The 14,090-nt window shown below is 47.3% G+C and overlaps 1 protein-coding gene across 5 annotated transcripts in view; it reads right to left on the bottom strand.

The window, feature by feature from the left end:
- Nucleotides 1-3,767: 3,767 nt before the first annotated feature.
- The window catches only part of NCKAP1L (NCK associated protein 1 like), a 58,755-nt gene continuing 48,432 nt past the window's right edge, over nucleotides 3,768-14,090 (bottom strand). For all 5 annotated transcript variants that reach the window (XM_045061901.1, XM_045061903.1, XM_045061902.1 and 2 more), the window contains 5 exons: nucleotides 12,424-12,517; nucleotides 11,385-11,501; nucleotides 10,900-11,009; nucleotides 9,332-9,421; nucleotides 3,768-5,191 (listed from right to left, as the gene is read on the bottom strand). In XM_045061901.1, coding sequence (XP_044917836.1) covers nucleotides 5,060-5,191; nucleotides 9,332-9,421; nucleotides 10,900-11,009; nucleotides 11,385-11,501; nucleotides 12,424-12,517 — 543 coding nt within the window. In that variant the 3' untranslated portion in view covers nucleotides 3,768-5,059. The remainder of the gene's footprint in view (nucleotides 5,192-9,331; nucleotides 9,422-10,899; nucleotides 11,010-11,384; nucleotides 11,502-12,423; nucleotides 12,518-14,090) is intronic.

Here is a 14,090-nt window from a genome sequence, read left to right as displayed (position 1 = left end):
CCTTAATAACCACCTACCTTGGCATTATGGGAAAATCCTATGTAAATAGAAACTGGGGATGTATTCACTAACTGCTGGATCCCAAGCAGGCCACTAATCCAGAATCCCAAACTGTGAGTTTTCATTTCAAGAACCCTGGAGGTTGGAAGGAGGGATGATCAGAAGATATTTACTCCATTCTAAATAGGGGAGGGGAGTTCTCCCCCCGCCCCCCCCCCCCACCTTCCCAGGCAATGGAGGAGAAAAGAAGCAGCCGGGCAGAAGTGAAGTGGCAAAGACTTCCTACATAAAAGAATTGCCTTTTAGGGGATTAGATTAGGTCGGGCCTTCAGACCTAGCAGGACAGAGAAGAATCAGCAACACCAGCTCCCAGGAAGTTACACAGGCAGAGGCAGAGATGGAAAAAAGCAGAAAGAGTAGGAGACTTCCCTCGCTGTGCCCATCGAACTTCCGCATCCATCACCCTTTCCCCTCTCTCCTGAGGAAGAGCCCCAGGCAGGACAAAGCTGCAACCCGAGACCCCAGTCAGACTCCTACGCAATCCAGTTCTCAAACTCGAGAGCAATCACCTCCCTTAACAACTGAAAAAGAAGGGGATGGAAACTACAAAAGAATTGCAAATTAGGATCCAAGCTAAGGAGCTTCCCAAATTAGGCAGGTATTTAAACACAAAGAGGTGGGAAAGAGGCGGGAGATGTACTTTCAGAGGGATCTCAGATCATCCGTTGACACTTCTTGTCACCACAATGGCATATCCCACCCCGATCTCCCAGGCCCCCAACTCCCAACCCATTTGAAGAAAAGGAAAATTCACCAACACAAAACAAAAAGTTATTCATGAAGGATGCTTTAGAGTCCATCGAATCTAACCCCCTTCATTCAACAAATGGGAAAACTAAGCCCAGAAAAATGACGCGGTCCCCACAGAGAGTAAAGCAACAAAGCCAGGACCAAGCCTCCTAACCTTTTTCTTGTGTTTTTCCATTCTGTGGCTCTCTTTCTCCTTCTTTAGTTACCAGTCCTGGTGTTTAACCTCAACCTCTTCCTTCTGGCAGCAATCTCATTCCATTTCTGCCTTCCTCTACCTCCAGACAGATAAGAACCAGATATATCTGCTCCATCCACAGGCTCAACAAACCACTATTTTTCTCTCCCTGTCCTCTCGTCCCCAACCCCCCTCTTTTCCAGGTTCCTTCTGCCAACCTCATTCCTTTCCTTTTTCCCTTCCAAATGGCCCCTGCCTCTCGAAGACCCTGCCTCATCACTCCCCTAACCCTACAATGCCTCCCAACACACTCTGAGTTTGATAGAGACCAAAAATGATGCTTTGGCAGCAGTGACGGATGGATGTGATGTGCCTCCTACGGGAATGCTATTTAAAGGGGCAGCCTCACAATCCTCTCCCTCCAAAGTGACAAGAGAAAAGCCTGCTCCTCAATTTCTCCAGAGCTGCAAACTCAGCTCAAGTTAACTTCTGACTTCCTCAACCTGCAGCCTGGCCTGTGCGCCTGCTTCCTATTCAGGTGGGAGGAGAGCGCTTGACACTCACTGAGGTGTGGGGGCTGAGGGGGGACTCATCTTCAACTCTTTTGATGACAGCTACTTGGGAGAAGCAGGAGGCCCTGTAGGGGGAGAACTGGAAGAACACGCTTCCCCCAACCTCGTGAGTGCATTTCAGCCATGTGCCAGCTTCTTCCGAGAGTCAAACTTTGTTGGAGAAGAACTGATAGGGGCACAGAGGACCTGTGGGAAGGAAGCCTTTTCCCTAGCTGGAACCTCCCTCCCTCCTGGGGCCCGGTGCTCAAACGGCTGGCCCGGCTGGCCCGTTCCTCCCAGGCCAAGGACCAACAGGCAAGATCCCCTCGGCCAGGCTCCGGCCCCACCTGCCCACTGAACTGAACACCATAGTGGAGGGAGCAGTGTTTGTCCCGCCCAAAGGAAAGGGATCTCCTCTACAAGCGTCTCACCCCAGCCCCGTGGGAGAGATAATTCCATCTCACTGCCGCAAACAAGTTAATGGAGACTTTAATGAAAACACTGCACTAATCAAAATGCTGAGCCTAGAACCTACTCTCTGCCTGCAAGACAAAACAAACTGGAGTCAGAATTTCTCCCTCAGAATTCATTCCTCAGTTCCTTTTAAGGCCTGAATAAAATAAGCTGGGCATCTGATAGCAGAAGGCGGCTTATCGTGGATTGTGTCCCCAGCTGTCCGGGGTCAGAGAACCTCCTGGTCAAGGAAGCAAACTGCCTGAAATGCCGATGGGCCCCTTCACCTCTAGACACTTTTTGTTTCAGGTGGCGAAGGCCATCATGTCCAAACCTTCTCCTATTCGCTCATTCTAGGGTCTCTGGTTTCTAACAGCGAAAGCTCCCAGATGTGGAAGCAGTCTGGTCAGGTAGAAAACGTCGAGGATTGAGACACCAGACTCGGGTCCTGGGTCTAGACATACTGTTAAACGCGTGACCTTCATGAAATCATTGAACGTCTCTGAATCTGTTGACTGGCCTCAAATAGGGAAGCCTTCCCCAGCTACCTTGCAGAATTGTCGTAAAAGTTGTGAAAGCGCTTCGGAAAAGTATACGTAGCAGAGAAGTGTGTCTGTAATTACATGTTTGTGAAAAGATATTATGTCAAATGACAACATTTTCTAGAAAAGGAGAACAGATTTGTATTGCCAAGTGTTCGGGAAGGCGAAGGGGATGTGGCTGTAAAAAAGCTGTACGGAACAACACTTTGTACACACAGAGGAACAAGAATAAGTAAAACTGGGAAAATCTGGATTAGATGATGAATTGTATCAATGTCAATACCCTGGTTATGATAGACTATAATTTTGCAAGAGGCTACCTCTGGGAGAAACTGGTAACGATACACGAGAGCTCTCTGTGTTTTCCTTTTTTTTTTTTTAATTGGAGTATAGTAGACACACAGTGTCTCTGTGTTATTTCTCATGTGCATGTGGATTATCTCAATAAAAAAAATTTTTTTAAGTAACCTTTACACCCAACGTGGGGTTTGAACTCATGACCCTGAGATCAAGAGTCACGTGCTCTAAGGACAGCCAGCCAGGCACCCCATCTCAATAAAAATTTTAATTGAAAAAAAAACAAGTATCATGTCTACCCTCTACTCTCCTGCAGCAACTTATCTCTTCTGTCCTTAAGAGGCTCCTCTTGGGGTGCCTGGGTGGTTCAGTCAGGCAACCAACTTCACTCAGGTCATGATCTCACAGATCAGGAGTTCGAGCCCCGCATCGGGCTCTGTGCTGACAGTTCAGTGACTGGAGCCTGCTTCGGATTCTGGGTCTCCCCCTCTCTCTCTCTGCCCTTCCCTGACTCTCATTCTCTCTCTCTCCTTCAAGAGTAAATAAACATTAAAAAAAAATTAAAAAAAAAAAAAAGAGGCTCCTCTTACGTAGTGCTACACGTGCATGGAAAAGAGGTCTCCATCTCAAGAGTAAGATCCTAGCAGAGTAGGATCTAGGAGTAGTTGTTCAGATACGTCTGAGACTCCTCTTCCTGATCAACTTTGCCCTCAGTCTCAATAGGCCTGACCCTGAATCACTCCTTTACAACATAATGTCCCTTCCACAGCAAGGAAGGACAACCAGCTGATGCCTGAAGCTGGATCCTCTGTTGCTTCTATCCTGAAGAGCAGACAACTGTTGCTAAGAAAAACTTGTGTATCGATTATGAATGCGAAGTTTAAGAACTATTGACTAAGCCTGGGTACTGAGAAGTAAAGATCAGACGTGCATACAAAATCCCAAAACAGCTATCAAATAGCTTTAATGAACCTCAGATGGTTTTGTTGAAACCCAACAAGTGCTTCCTCTTTATCATGGAACTATGGACATGACCCTAATTAATCAACTAATTATATTCGCCCATTTCCACCACTCTCAACCTGTGACCTACTGTCTGTTGCCCCAGTCCTCCTTGGCCGTGGTGCACAGAAGTGACGGATGGGGCCACTGTTTTCCTGCCACGGAGTTTAACTGAATCTAGTTTAGTGCTATCTTGAACGCCCCAGGCTTTGTGACACTTGAAATTCTAATTAGTGCAGAAAAGGGCTAAGTTGAAACAGCTTGGACTCCCTCAAGTATACCCACTCTCAGGGCCCTATAATCTAATGAGGTCTATGAAATTTAAGATCTAGCAGAGAAATCCCTGCCTACAGCAACAGCTGTACCCAGGATGACGACAAGGGGATTTGGGTTAAATTAGGGGCTCCAGATAGCAGGGAGAGTATCCCCAAACGATCTGGGAGGGAGACCCACATGACTCGGATCCCACTCGTTGTGGTGTGACTTAGAATTAGCTAGATTGACCCATGGCTCTGGGTTGTGGCATGTCAAAGAAAAAGCAGGAGGGGTTATGGCTACACAGATGGGAGAACTTAGTCCCTACAAGGTGTGGTAGAGCAGGTGAGGGCAGCTGGGGCCAGAGAGAATCTCTCAAGGACACTCCCTCTTGTAGGCAGTAGAGATGGAGGAGAGGAAGAGACCCATGACTCCTGAAAGAGCCCCCACAAAGGAAAAAGGAAGTTCCTTTGCTATTAACTACTTTGCAGTAGGAGCAGGCTGAATGTTTGCCGAACACATTTGGAAGAGGAAGAGAGGAGATAATCGTCCTAATGAATGTGCAGGAGACAATAGCAGCTCCAGTGGGAGAATTATAAGCTCATTATGGTTTAATATGATGATTGATCATCTCTGCCCGCCAGCATTATCCTAGAATAGTGATGAAGGTCGAGAGACCCATGCCAGTCAGAGCTCAAGCACCAGCCACCACAAGCTAGAAAACACGATTTATATGTTACTATGTTAAAATGTACACACGTGGCCCCAGTTCCCTAATTTTTCCCGTCACCTGTCCTCCGTCTCCCGCCCCCGCCCCCACCCCCTACCGTCTGCCCCATTTCTCTTTGATTTCTCAGCCGTGGATGGTGTTGGTTTTGTTCCTCCATATGTCTGTTCGTCAGCTCTGGCTCCTGACCCTATCCCTTGAGAAAATGGCTACAGCTTCCCGGGTTTAGGTAGGTCCAAATGGCCCTTCAGTGGGTACTAGTTGGCACTCGGTTCAGGTGGAAGGTCCGGGATACCTCCCGATAGGCATTTCGAAGCAGGACGTAAGGGAAACAGGACTCCAGCATGTCCAGGGTCAGGAAGGAGGACTCCTCTACCACCTGGAAGGGAAACAGGTCAAGAGATGAGAACCTCAGGGAGGGTATAGCTCTGTGACACCCTGTTCCTTCGTTCAGTTTCCTGGGCCCTCTGAGGCTCTTAGAGTTACAAGTGAACAAGTTTCCAAATCACACCCCCCTCCTTCTTCCCCTCACTTGGTTTAGCTTTAGGAAAGCAACGTGGCCTCTTCAGCTTCCCTATAATGCCCCCTGTGTCCCTTCTCAGGGTTACAGGAAAAGGTCAGAAGCAGAAGGCAGGAAAGAGTCACTTCTCCGGTGGCAGAAAAACTCCCATTTTCCCCATTCTGGATGCCAAATCATTTGCGGGGGGCAGCACAGGAGCAGGTAAGGTTGGATAAAAGCGCCAATGACAGAGCTTTACAGAGAAGGCAACAACCACCACTGCAGGCCAAGAAAGAAGGGCCTGGAATCCACATGGGTCCTCTTGTGCTGGGTCTCAGTCTCCTCCCTCCCTCAGTACAGTGCTTGGGGAGCAGTAAGGATGCTGCATAAAGGAGCAGGCATGATTAATTAGTTTAATTAGAAGCCTGTGTGCTATGGTGATCCCAGCAGCCCCCACAGCCAAGCAGAAAGATAGATCAAGATGCCCGGATAAGACTGAGGGTAGAGGGGGTGGGGGAAGGGGGGCATAGTAGCGAAGAGCCCACGGCCTAGCATTGGGCTGGAGGCTCCCCATCCCGGAAGAAGAAACAGGGTGTATCTCCTTCAGTGCTCTCCTCATCCATGAAGTTGTGGGACTAAAAAACACACTCTGGAGAGAAGTGTCCTGTATCCTCTGGCAATTTACACAGATGGACCCTCCCCAATATGTCTGGTGTTTTTGATTCCTCAAAATTCATTCTGGAAAGAGAATCTACCATATCAACTCTAATGTGTTTATTTCTCTGAAGTCCTTTCAAGTTTTAAATTTTATAAGATTCTGCTATTCTCAAATATGTGCACATACAAACGCACACAAACAGCCTCAGAGGAACAGACACGGCAGGCTGGAGGAAAGGAAATCTGCCAGAAAAACAGTAGCTCCGATCTTAGGTTGGATAACAGAAGGAATTTCTCGCTAGGCAAGACTTTCAAACCGTGAGCCAGGAGAGAGGTAGGGTCTCTTTTCTAGGATATGACCCTCAGGTCCAGGGAAACGAGTGATGGCTTCACGAAGAATCCACTGGCCCAAGACTTCCTATTCTTTGCTCCATTAAGCACAGAGGATAACACGGCTCCTAACTGGAGGAAATTCATGGCAGTAGAAACAGCCCTAGAGTGAAAGCCAAGACACTTGGGTTCTCATGTCCATATATTTTGGGGGAGACCTTGCATGTGTCATCCATCCTTCCCACCCTCTCCTCAGTTTCCTCACCCATAAAGTGTAAGGACTGGACCAATTGCCAGGATCTGATCTCATTCTGACATCTAGAATTCTATGATTCTCTGAGAGCCATCTCTTCCCCGGCTAAACCCATGCCAGGAACAGGCTGGCAGTAACAGGGGTGGGCACTGCCCAGGCTTGACAGCCAAGACAGAAAGACCCCCAGGGAGAGAAGTGCCTGGCCAGGAGTTGGGGCTACATGAGTAGCTTCTTAACTCAGAATACAGTTCCTTCCCCTGTATTTCCGTGGGGAAACATTTGCATTTAAATTGCTTTGCAGCAGCTCCTCCCTAGGTCTCTCCCTCTAACAAAAAGGGCCTAGCTCTGTCCCAGCTACTCGGCTGCCTCACTGTGAGGCCACAAGGGGCAGACACCCTCCCACACTGAGGGGGAGGTGGGGGGGGAGGAGTTGGGGACGAGCAGGGGACCAGCAAAGCAGAAGGAGGCAGGGCTGAGTGGCCATACAGAATCGCCTCCAACCTTACAGAGGTGACAGCTGCCCAAGTAAATGACGAAGCAAATGAAGAATCATCCAGAAACTAAAATGAGCGGCAGAGAAAGAGAACTAACATTCGTTGAGCACGTATTATGTACTAAGCACTTTCACATATATTTTCTTATGAATCCTGACACTCTATGGCAAGGACTACGGCCCACTTTTCTGGATAAAGAATCAGAGTCTCGGGGCGCCTGGGTGGCTCAGTCGGTTAGGCGGCCGACTTCGGCTCAGGTCATGATCTCACGGTCCGTGAGTTCGAGCCCCGCGTTGGGCTCTGTGCTGACAGCTGAGAGCCTGGAGCCTGTTTCAGGTTCTGTGTCTCCCTCTCTCTGACCCTCCCCTGTTCATGCTCTGTCTCTCCCTGTCTCAAAAATAAATAAAACGTTAAAAAAAAAAAAAAAAAAAAAGAATCAGAGTCTCAGAAAGGTTAATTAACTTGCCCAAGGTCATGCTGCTCCAAAGACTGTGCTCTACCTAGCACACTACTGGCCTTTGCCCTCATCTGCCTCCTCTGCCCTTTCACCCCTCACCATACACCCCTCCCTCCCCCCACACCCTCATTCCATTCTCTTCTCATCTCCATCAGGATCCTCAGCCCAGTCTAGGCCTTTTTCTAGCTGAGACACAGATCCCACTCCATGCCTGTGTATTTACAGCAGACTCAAAGGGAGTCCCAGGCATGCCTGCCCCTAACATCTGTGGGCCTTGCCAAGAGTACAGCATACTATGTGATTAAATAAATCAAACTATTATGCTCTGTTGTTCAACCTTCACAATCTACCTTTATAATTTCGTGGAAGGTCAGGTTTGAATTAAGAATTCTTAGACTCAAAAAAAATTTTTTTAATTAATAAATAAAAATAAAGGGGCACCTGGGTGGCTCAGACAGTTAAGCATCTGACTTCAGCTCAGGTCATGATTTCACGGTTCACGGGTTCAAGCCCCCTGTGGGGCTCTGTGCTGACAGCTCAGAGCCCAGAACTTGCTTCTGATTCTGTGTCTCCCTCTCTTTCTGCCCTTCCCCTACTCACACTCTGTGTCTCTCTGTCTCTCTGTCTCTGTCTCTCTCCCTGAGCACTAGAGGTAATCTTCCAACAGCACAGCCCGCCTCAATAGGATGTACTTGGGGAAGAAACTTTGCACAAGCCCTACAAGTAGGCTGGAGCCGCTTAGCAGAGAATTCTGGGGTCCCAGAAATCTTTAGTGTGGACTTCAAGGCGGAGCACAGGCTCCAGATCAGCCTGTCCTCTCCCCATACGCCAGAGGAGGGCCTCTGAAACACAGGGGTCAGTCCCGGAGTCTCTCCTGACCATATCTAAATGCAGTACTAACCTGGAGAATCAGACATTTAGAGCAAAAGAGTGAGTAAGCGTGTTGAAGAGGAAAACAGGGTCATGAGGAAAAGATTTTTTTAAGTTAACTGAGTCAGAGTTCCCAGAAGTTTCTGCCAAAGTAGCAAAAAGCCCACAGCTTGGGAAGAAAGAGATAGCAGGAGGCGCCTGATTCATGACCCACCGCGCTCTCGGTCTTAATAGCTTTTCAGGGGAAAATTCTTTCCTCCTCTGAGCCCCCAGTTCCCCACCCCCAGTTCAGCTCTGTATTATTCCGCACCCTTCCCATAGTACTTCTTAAGGACAAGACATACAGTGGTAGGAAGTGGTCAAGTAAAATCAAACATGAACTGGACAGGCAGTTATGGATGAGGGACACAGCTGCCCCATCAGATCAGACTTGAGAACGCTGCAGGAAAAAGGACCCAGTCAGCCAGGGACAAGGTAGGCCCTGTCCTGCAGAGAAGTCATTGAAGACTCTACCTTGGGATTACAGGACAAGTCTGGAAGGTTAACCAGAATGTGAGTCCTAACGGTCAGGCCGAATTCAGTTCTGGGTTCAGGCCTTTTTTTTTTTTTTTTTATGTTTTTATTTATTTTTGAGAGAGAGAGAGAGAGAGAGAGAGAAAGAGAGAGAGAGAGAGAGAGAGAGAGAGAGAAAATGTATGGGGGGGGGGAGGGGCAGAGACAGAGAGGGAGACACAGAATCTAAAGCAGGCCCCAGGCTCTGAGCTGTCAGCACAGAGCCCCACATGGGGCTGGAACCCATGGGCTGTGAGATCATGACCTGAGCCCAAGTCAGACGCTCAACCGACTGAGCCACCCAGGTGCCCCTGAGTTCATGCTTTTGAGTCACAACAAGGCAAGGACACAAAACCCTCTGGCCTTTGCTCTTTCTGTTCCCAAACCAACTTAAACCAAATACATACCAAGCGCATGAGTAGAGAAATGGATTCCCGATTTCTGGTTTTAAGCTTGTCAGTCTCCTGGCCCAGCTGCAGGAGGCTGACAGAAGCCACCTGTAGGGGAAGAATTTGTAAGAAAGCAGATTTTTATGGAGGTCAGAGTGGGACAGCCTCAGGCTACAGGAAGTTAAGCAAAGATCAAGGAGGAGAGTTAAGAAGTGCTGCGATGTTCCTGGAGACTCTGGGTGGAAAAGTAGCAAATCCCCTAGGCTCCAGAGATGCGCTTTGCCTGTAAACCAGGCAGGGCAGACAACAGGAGGTTGCCAGGGGTGCTGGGGGAGAGGCTGCAAGGCGAGGACAAAAGCTAGAACAAAGACAGGTAATACTGTATGCTGGAGATTAATCCCTTTTCCTAGGCAGCCTTCAGACAGCACTGTCACCAAGTTGTTTACAGCTGACTCCCCACCAGACTAGAGACAGAGCTGGGCCTCTGATTCAGAGGCAGTGTTCTTCACATTCCCCTCTTGTCAACTCCCAAATGGCTGTCCTCTCCATTCACCTCCAGGCCCCCAACAGATCAAAGAGGGAGGAAGAAACATGATTAACTGCATCCCAGGCCCAGGTTACTCTCATTCAGTAAAGAAACAGGGCAAACGGAAAAGGGGAGAGGGGGTCCTTCTCACCCCATCTTAGAGATCTGGTACGAATATTCTTTATATCTAAGATGCTCGGATCCCATTCTGATTGGCTGGCTGGCCCAGTTTAAATGGAGACCCTCTAACTAAGCTTCCAGGAAAATGGTATGATTCCGGAGAGAATATGATTTACCGAGTGTCCTCCTAAAAGGAGACAAATGAGGCCCTAATTCTTAAGTCAGGCCCATGCTTTGCAAGGAATAAGTTCCCCATTGTTGAGAATGCTGAAGTCAGGCAGTGGGTAATGGACCATGTGTCAGAAGCGTATGGATTGAATTCCACCATGGAGGACTTAGAATGGAAAACCCCAGGGTTTTCAACAATGGAAAGAGACTACTTATTCTGTGTTTTTCCAGAGGCAAAACTTAAGATAAATGGTGATTGTTACAGGGAGTCAAACCTTGGCTAAAAATATTTTTTGAAACAATTTTTCTCGAATAAATGGGATGTAACCTACAGTAGAATCGGCTGCCTGATTATAAGCCCCAGTCCTAGAAATCAAGCCCAGTGGTTCTCAAAGCGAGATCCCAGGATGAACAGCATCAACTTGGGATCTTGGAAACGCACATTTTCTAGCCCCACCTCAAATCTACTGACGCAGAAATTCTCCAGGTGATTCTGATTTACACTAAGGTTTGAGAATGTGAAAAAAGGTTCCGTTGTTGTTTGTGAGGATTAGAGTTGGAAAGGGCTTCCTTATGGGTTCTAAAACTTGGTGTCTCCAATTTGATTGTGCATCAGATGTCCCGGAGACCTTATTAAAAACAGAGGACTTGGGGGTGCCTGGGCGGCTCAGTCAGTTAAGTGTCCAACTCAACTCTTGATCACAGCTCAGCTCTCGATCTCAAAGCCCTGTGTTGGGCTTGAGGTGGGCTATGCCTTGGGCTCTGTACTCACCACCAGAAACTCCTTGAGGTGAGTTTCGATGTTCTTGTTGTAGAGTGTGAAGAGGGCAGCAGACACCTGGATGATGGCTTTGGTCAAGCAGTGAATATTGTTGTTGTAACCTAGGTTATGATTGACAGAGGGGGAGAGACACAAAAAGAAATAAAGTGAGCCACCCCAGGCTGACCCCAGCTGGTACTTTCTCACTGTTTCAGGCTAGGCCACCCCCGTTTGACACCAAAAGGACCAGGAGGCATTTGGGGGATGATATTCCTAGAAACATCAGAAGATAGTTAGATATTAGGATAAGGGTATTCCTAAGAAATCTCACTGGAATTGAATTTTACGGAGACTTCATTCTCAAGTGTTCTCTGAAACAGAACTTTACACCTGAGTCAGAATTCTGTTCATTCTCCAGACAAATGTCTCCGTCTCCTCTCCCTACCCCGGGAGACTATCCTAATAGCACTGGTCCCTCCCACCTACTCCTTACTTACCATCCTTCTCAATACTATAGAAAGAAGAAGGGTCAGCGGCGAGGAGTGGGAGGGAAACAGCAAGAAAGATCAAGAGCAGGCAGGCCACCTTATATTCTTCCTCAGGGGATGAAGTATCTGGTAAGACGAAAAAAAAAAAAAAAAAAAGAGGGAAAGTAAGATCAGCAAACAGGAGTTATCTTCTATAGAGGTCCTAGTTCCCAGGATTACTGGGAAGATCCTGTAAGAAAATTATCTAGGAAAACGCTTTCTAAAGCACTGCAGGCAAGTCATTCTCGCTGAAGGGGAACAGGACTGGCCTCCACTTCTCATGAGGGGCCTGATCCTGGAGGCCTCATCTGGTGACCAAAGCGGAGCTCTTGGGGAAGGGCTCTGCGGACATGCAGTCAGAGGACACTGTCAGCTGCCTGATGGGGTGGGGAGACAGGAAGGAGAGGGAAGGGTCTTACCAAACTAAGAGAGAAGGGCCAGTCCAGCAATTTTGAAAGGGCTTAATACCAGCCCCTTGGTTTCATCCCATTCTGAGTGTGCGTAAGAAAGAGGAAATGTGTACCGGGAAATGTAAAAGACAACGGGAGACGAGAGGAAGAAGTGAATAGCATCAGGGTGATTCTATGGGAGGGGAGAGCACCAGATCACTCTGAGGCACATAGATGCTGTACCACAGCATGAAATCACATGTAACTCAGCATGAAATCACATGTAACTGTGGCTTGCTCTCTCATTGTCTCATTTGCATTAATCTTACCTCCCCAACTAGAGCACAAGTTCCTTTGAGTATTTGCTGAGCATCAAGGGGGCTCTCGCTTAATATTTTTTAGCAGATTGACAGGTCAACTGGTTGGAACGTGGCTAGGAATCTAAATTGCCTATGTAAATGTTTTCTGGGGGTTAGGGCCTGCACTTTAAGTCTTTCTTTAGCTCCCAGCTTATATCCTCTGAATTCACAATCCCAAGGGAAGATTTCTCTTGACATTGACATTTTCCCACCTAAAAATAATGGTCCAAGCCCTCCCTTGCCCACTTTCCCCAATCTTACCAGCTTTCAGATTGGCAATGGCAGCCACCAGGGCTGGGTCAATGTCACAGCCCACTCCTGCAGCAGAGGCCAGCTCAAAGATACTCAGGGTCACCTAGTAGAGAAGAAAACAACATTCTGGACAGGGTTCCCAGAGGGAAGAATTTGACAGAAGCTACAGGTAGTCAGGATTCCCGGATCACAGATGTTAACCCTTCGGTGAATTATCATCTTTTCTAGGTATTCTTTTCATAGCTCTCCATAACCTACAGAGAAAAGGCACAAATGCTTTTGTTTGGCATTCAGATACTCCACAGTACGAATTTCCTCTCTCACTCTTAATTCCCCAAGAGCTTCCTACAGTCAATGCAACCAGAGTCATCAATTCACTGCCTCCAAACTACAACTCGCTTCCTTACTGTCATACTTGGGTTCCCTCTTCATCTACAGCGTCTTTTCCTGACCTCTACTTCTATCTAAGTGACACCCACCCCTTGAGGCTTAACTCAAATCTCATATTATGTGTGAAGCCCTCGCTGAAACACTTCAGGCCCAATTCATCTCTTCCTTCCTAAGGTGGTACCACGGACTTAGCATGGATCACACATGGTATTATCAGTTACCTTTTCAGATAGGAGGTGGCACATATGGCTTATCTCAGCACCTAGAAAATAATCCTTTACAACCTCATGGCATCTGAGGGGAGAAAAAGGCCTTGGAGTGAGAAGATCTGGGTTCAAATCCCAGGACCACCACTTTCTAAATGTGTGACCTTGGCTAAAAGTTACTTAACCTCTTTGAGCCTCAGTTTCCTCATCTGTAAAACTGGGAGAACAATACCTCACAGAGTTGTTGTGGAGATTAAATTAGGTCACATGTATAAAGCATCTACCCTACACACTCAGAGTCACTAATAAACATGAGTCACCAATCAACATTATTCCTTTCCTCCTCTTCCTTTCTCTCAAAGCCAGGAACATTGCACTTCTTTTCCTCCTCTTTAGTTTTTAACACAACGCTAAGCACATAGAAGGTATTCAATTAATATTTATTGATTGATGGAATTTAAGAAACAAAACAGATGAACATATGGGAAGGGAGATGGAGAGAAGAGAGAGAAACAAACCATAAGAGTCTCTTAACAATAAAGAACAAACTATGGATTGATGGAGGGAGGTGGGTGGGTGCTGGGCTAGATGGGTGACAGGCATTAAGGAAGGCACTTGTGATGAGCATTGGGTGTTGTATGTAAGTAATGAATCACTAAATTCTACTCCTGAAATCAATATTGAACTGTATGTCAGCTAACCAAATTTAAATTACAAAAATACATTTATTGATCGATACTTGAATCTCTAGTACTTAAAATCAAGTTCCCGGGATATGGCCCCAAAGCCCCACTCCCATGCCGAGTATTTAGACCTCATTTGAGGTTAACCAAATTACTTGAAAATGTTTGGAGAGAACAAGGACAATTGTTTCAAGAGTAGACAACTGGGTGGGGTAACTTTAGCAAAGCACCCTACAGATACACCAATCAACACACACTTCACCTATGGTACTTGTCATGGAAGGTTCACCTTTGCCACGTTCTGCTCTGCCCTTTATTTAAATTCCCTATAGTTCATGGGTCTGGGGAGATCAGGGACCGGGTCCATGACCTGTGATTTTTCTGGAAGAAGAAAGGG

This window comes from Felis catus, chromosome B4 (assembly GCF_018350175.1).
Source record: "Felis catus isolate Fca126 chromosome B4, F.catus_Fca126_mat1.0, whole genome shotgun sequence".
Classification (NCBI taxonomy): domain Eukaryota; kingdom Metazoa; phylum Chordata; class Mammalia; order Carnivora; family Felidae; genus Felis; species Felis catus.
This window is presented reverse-complemented; position numbering and strand designations above follow the sequence as displayed.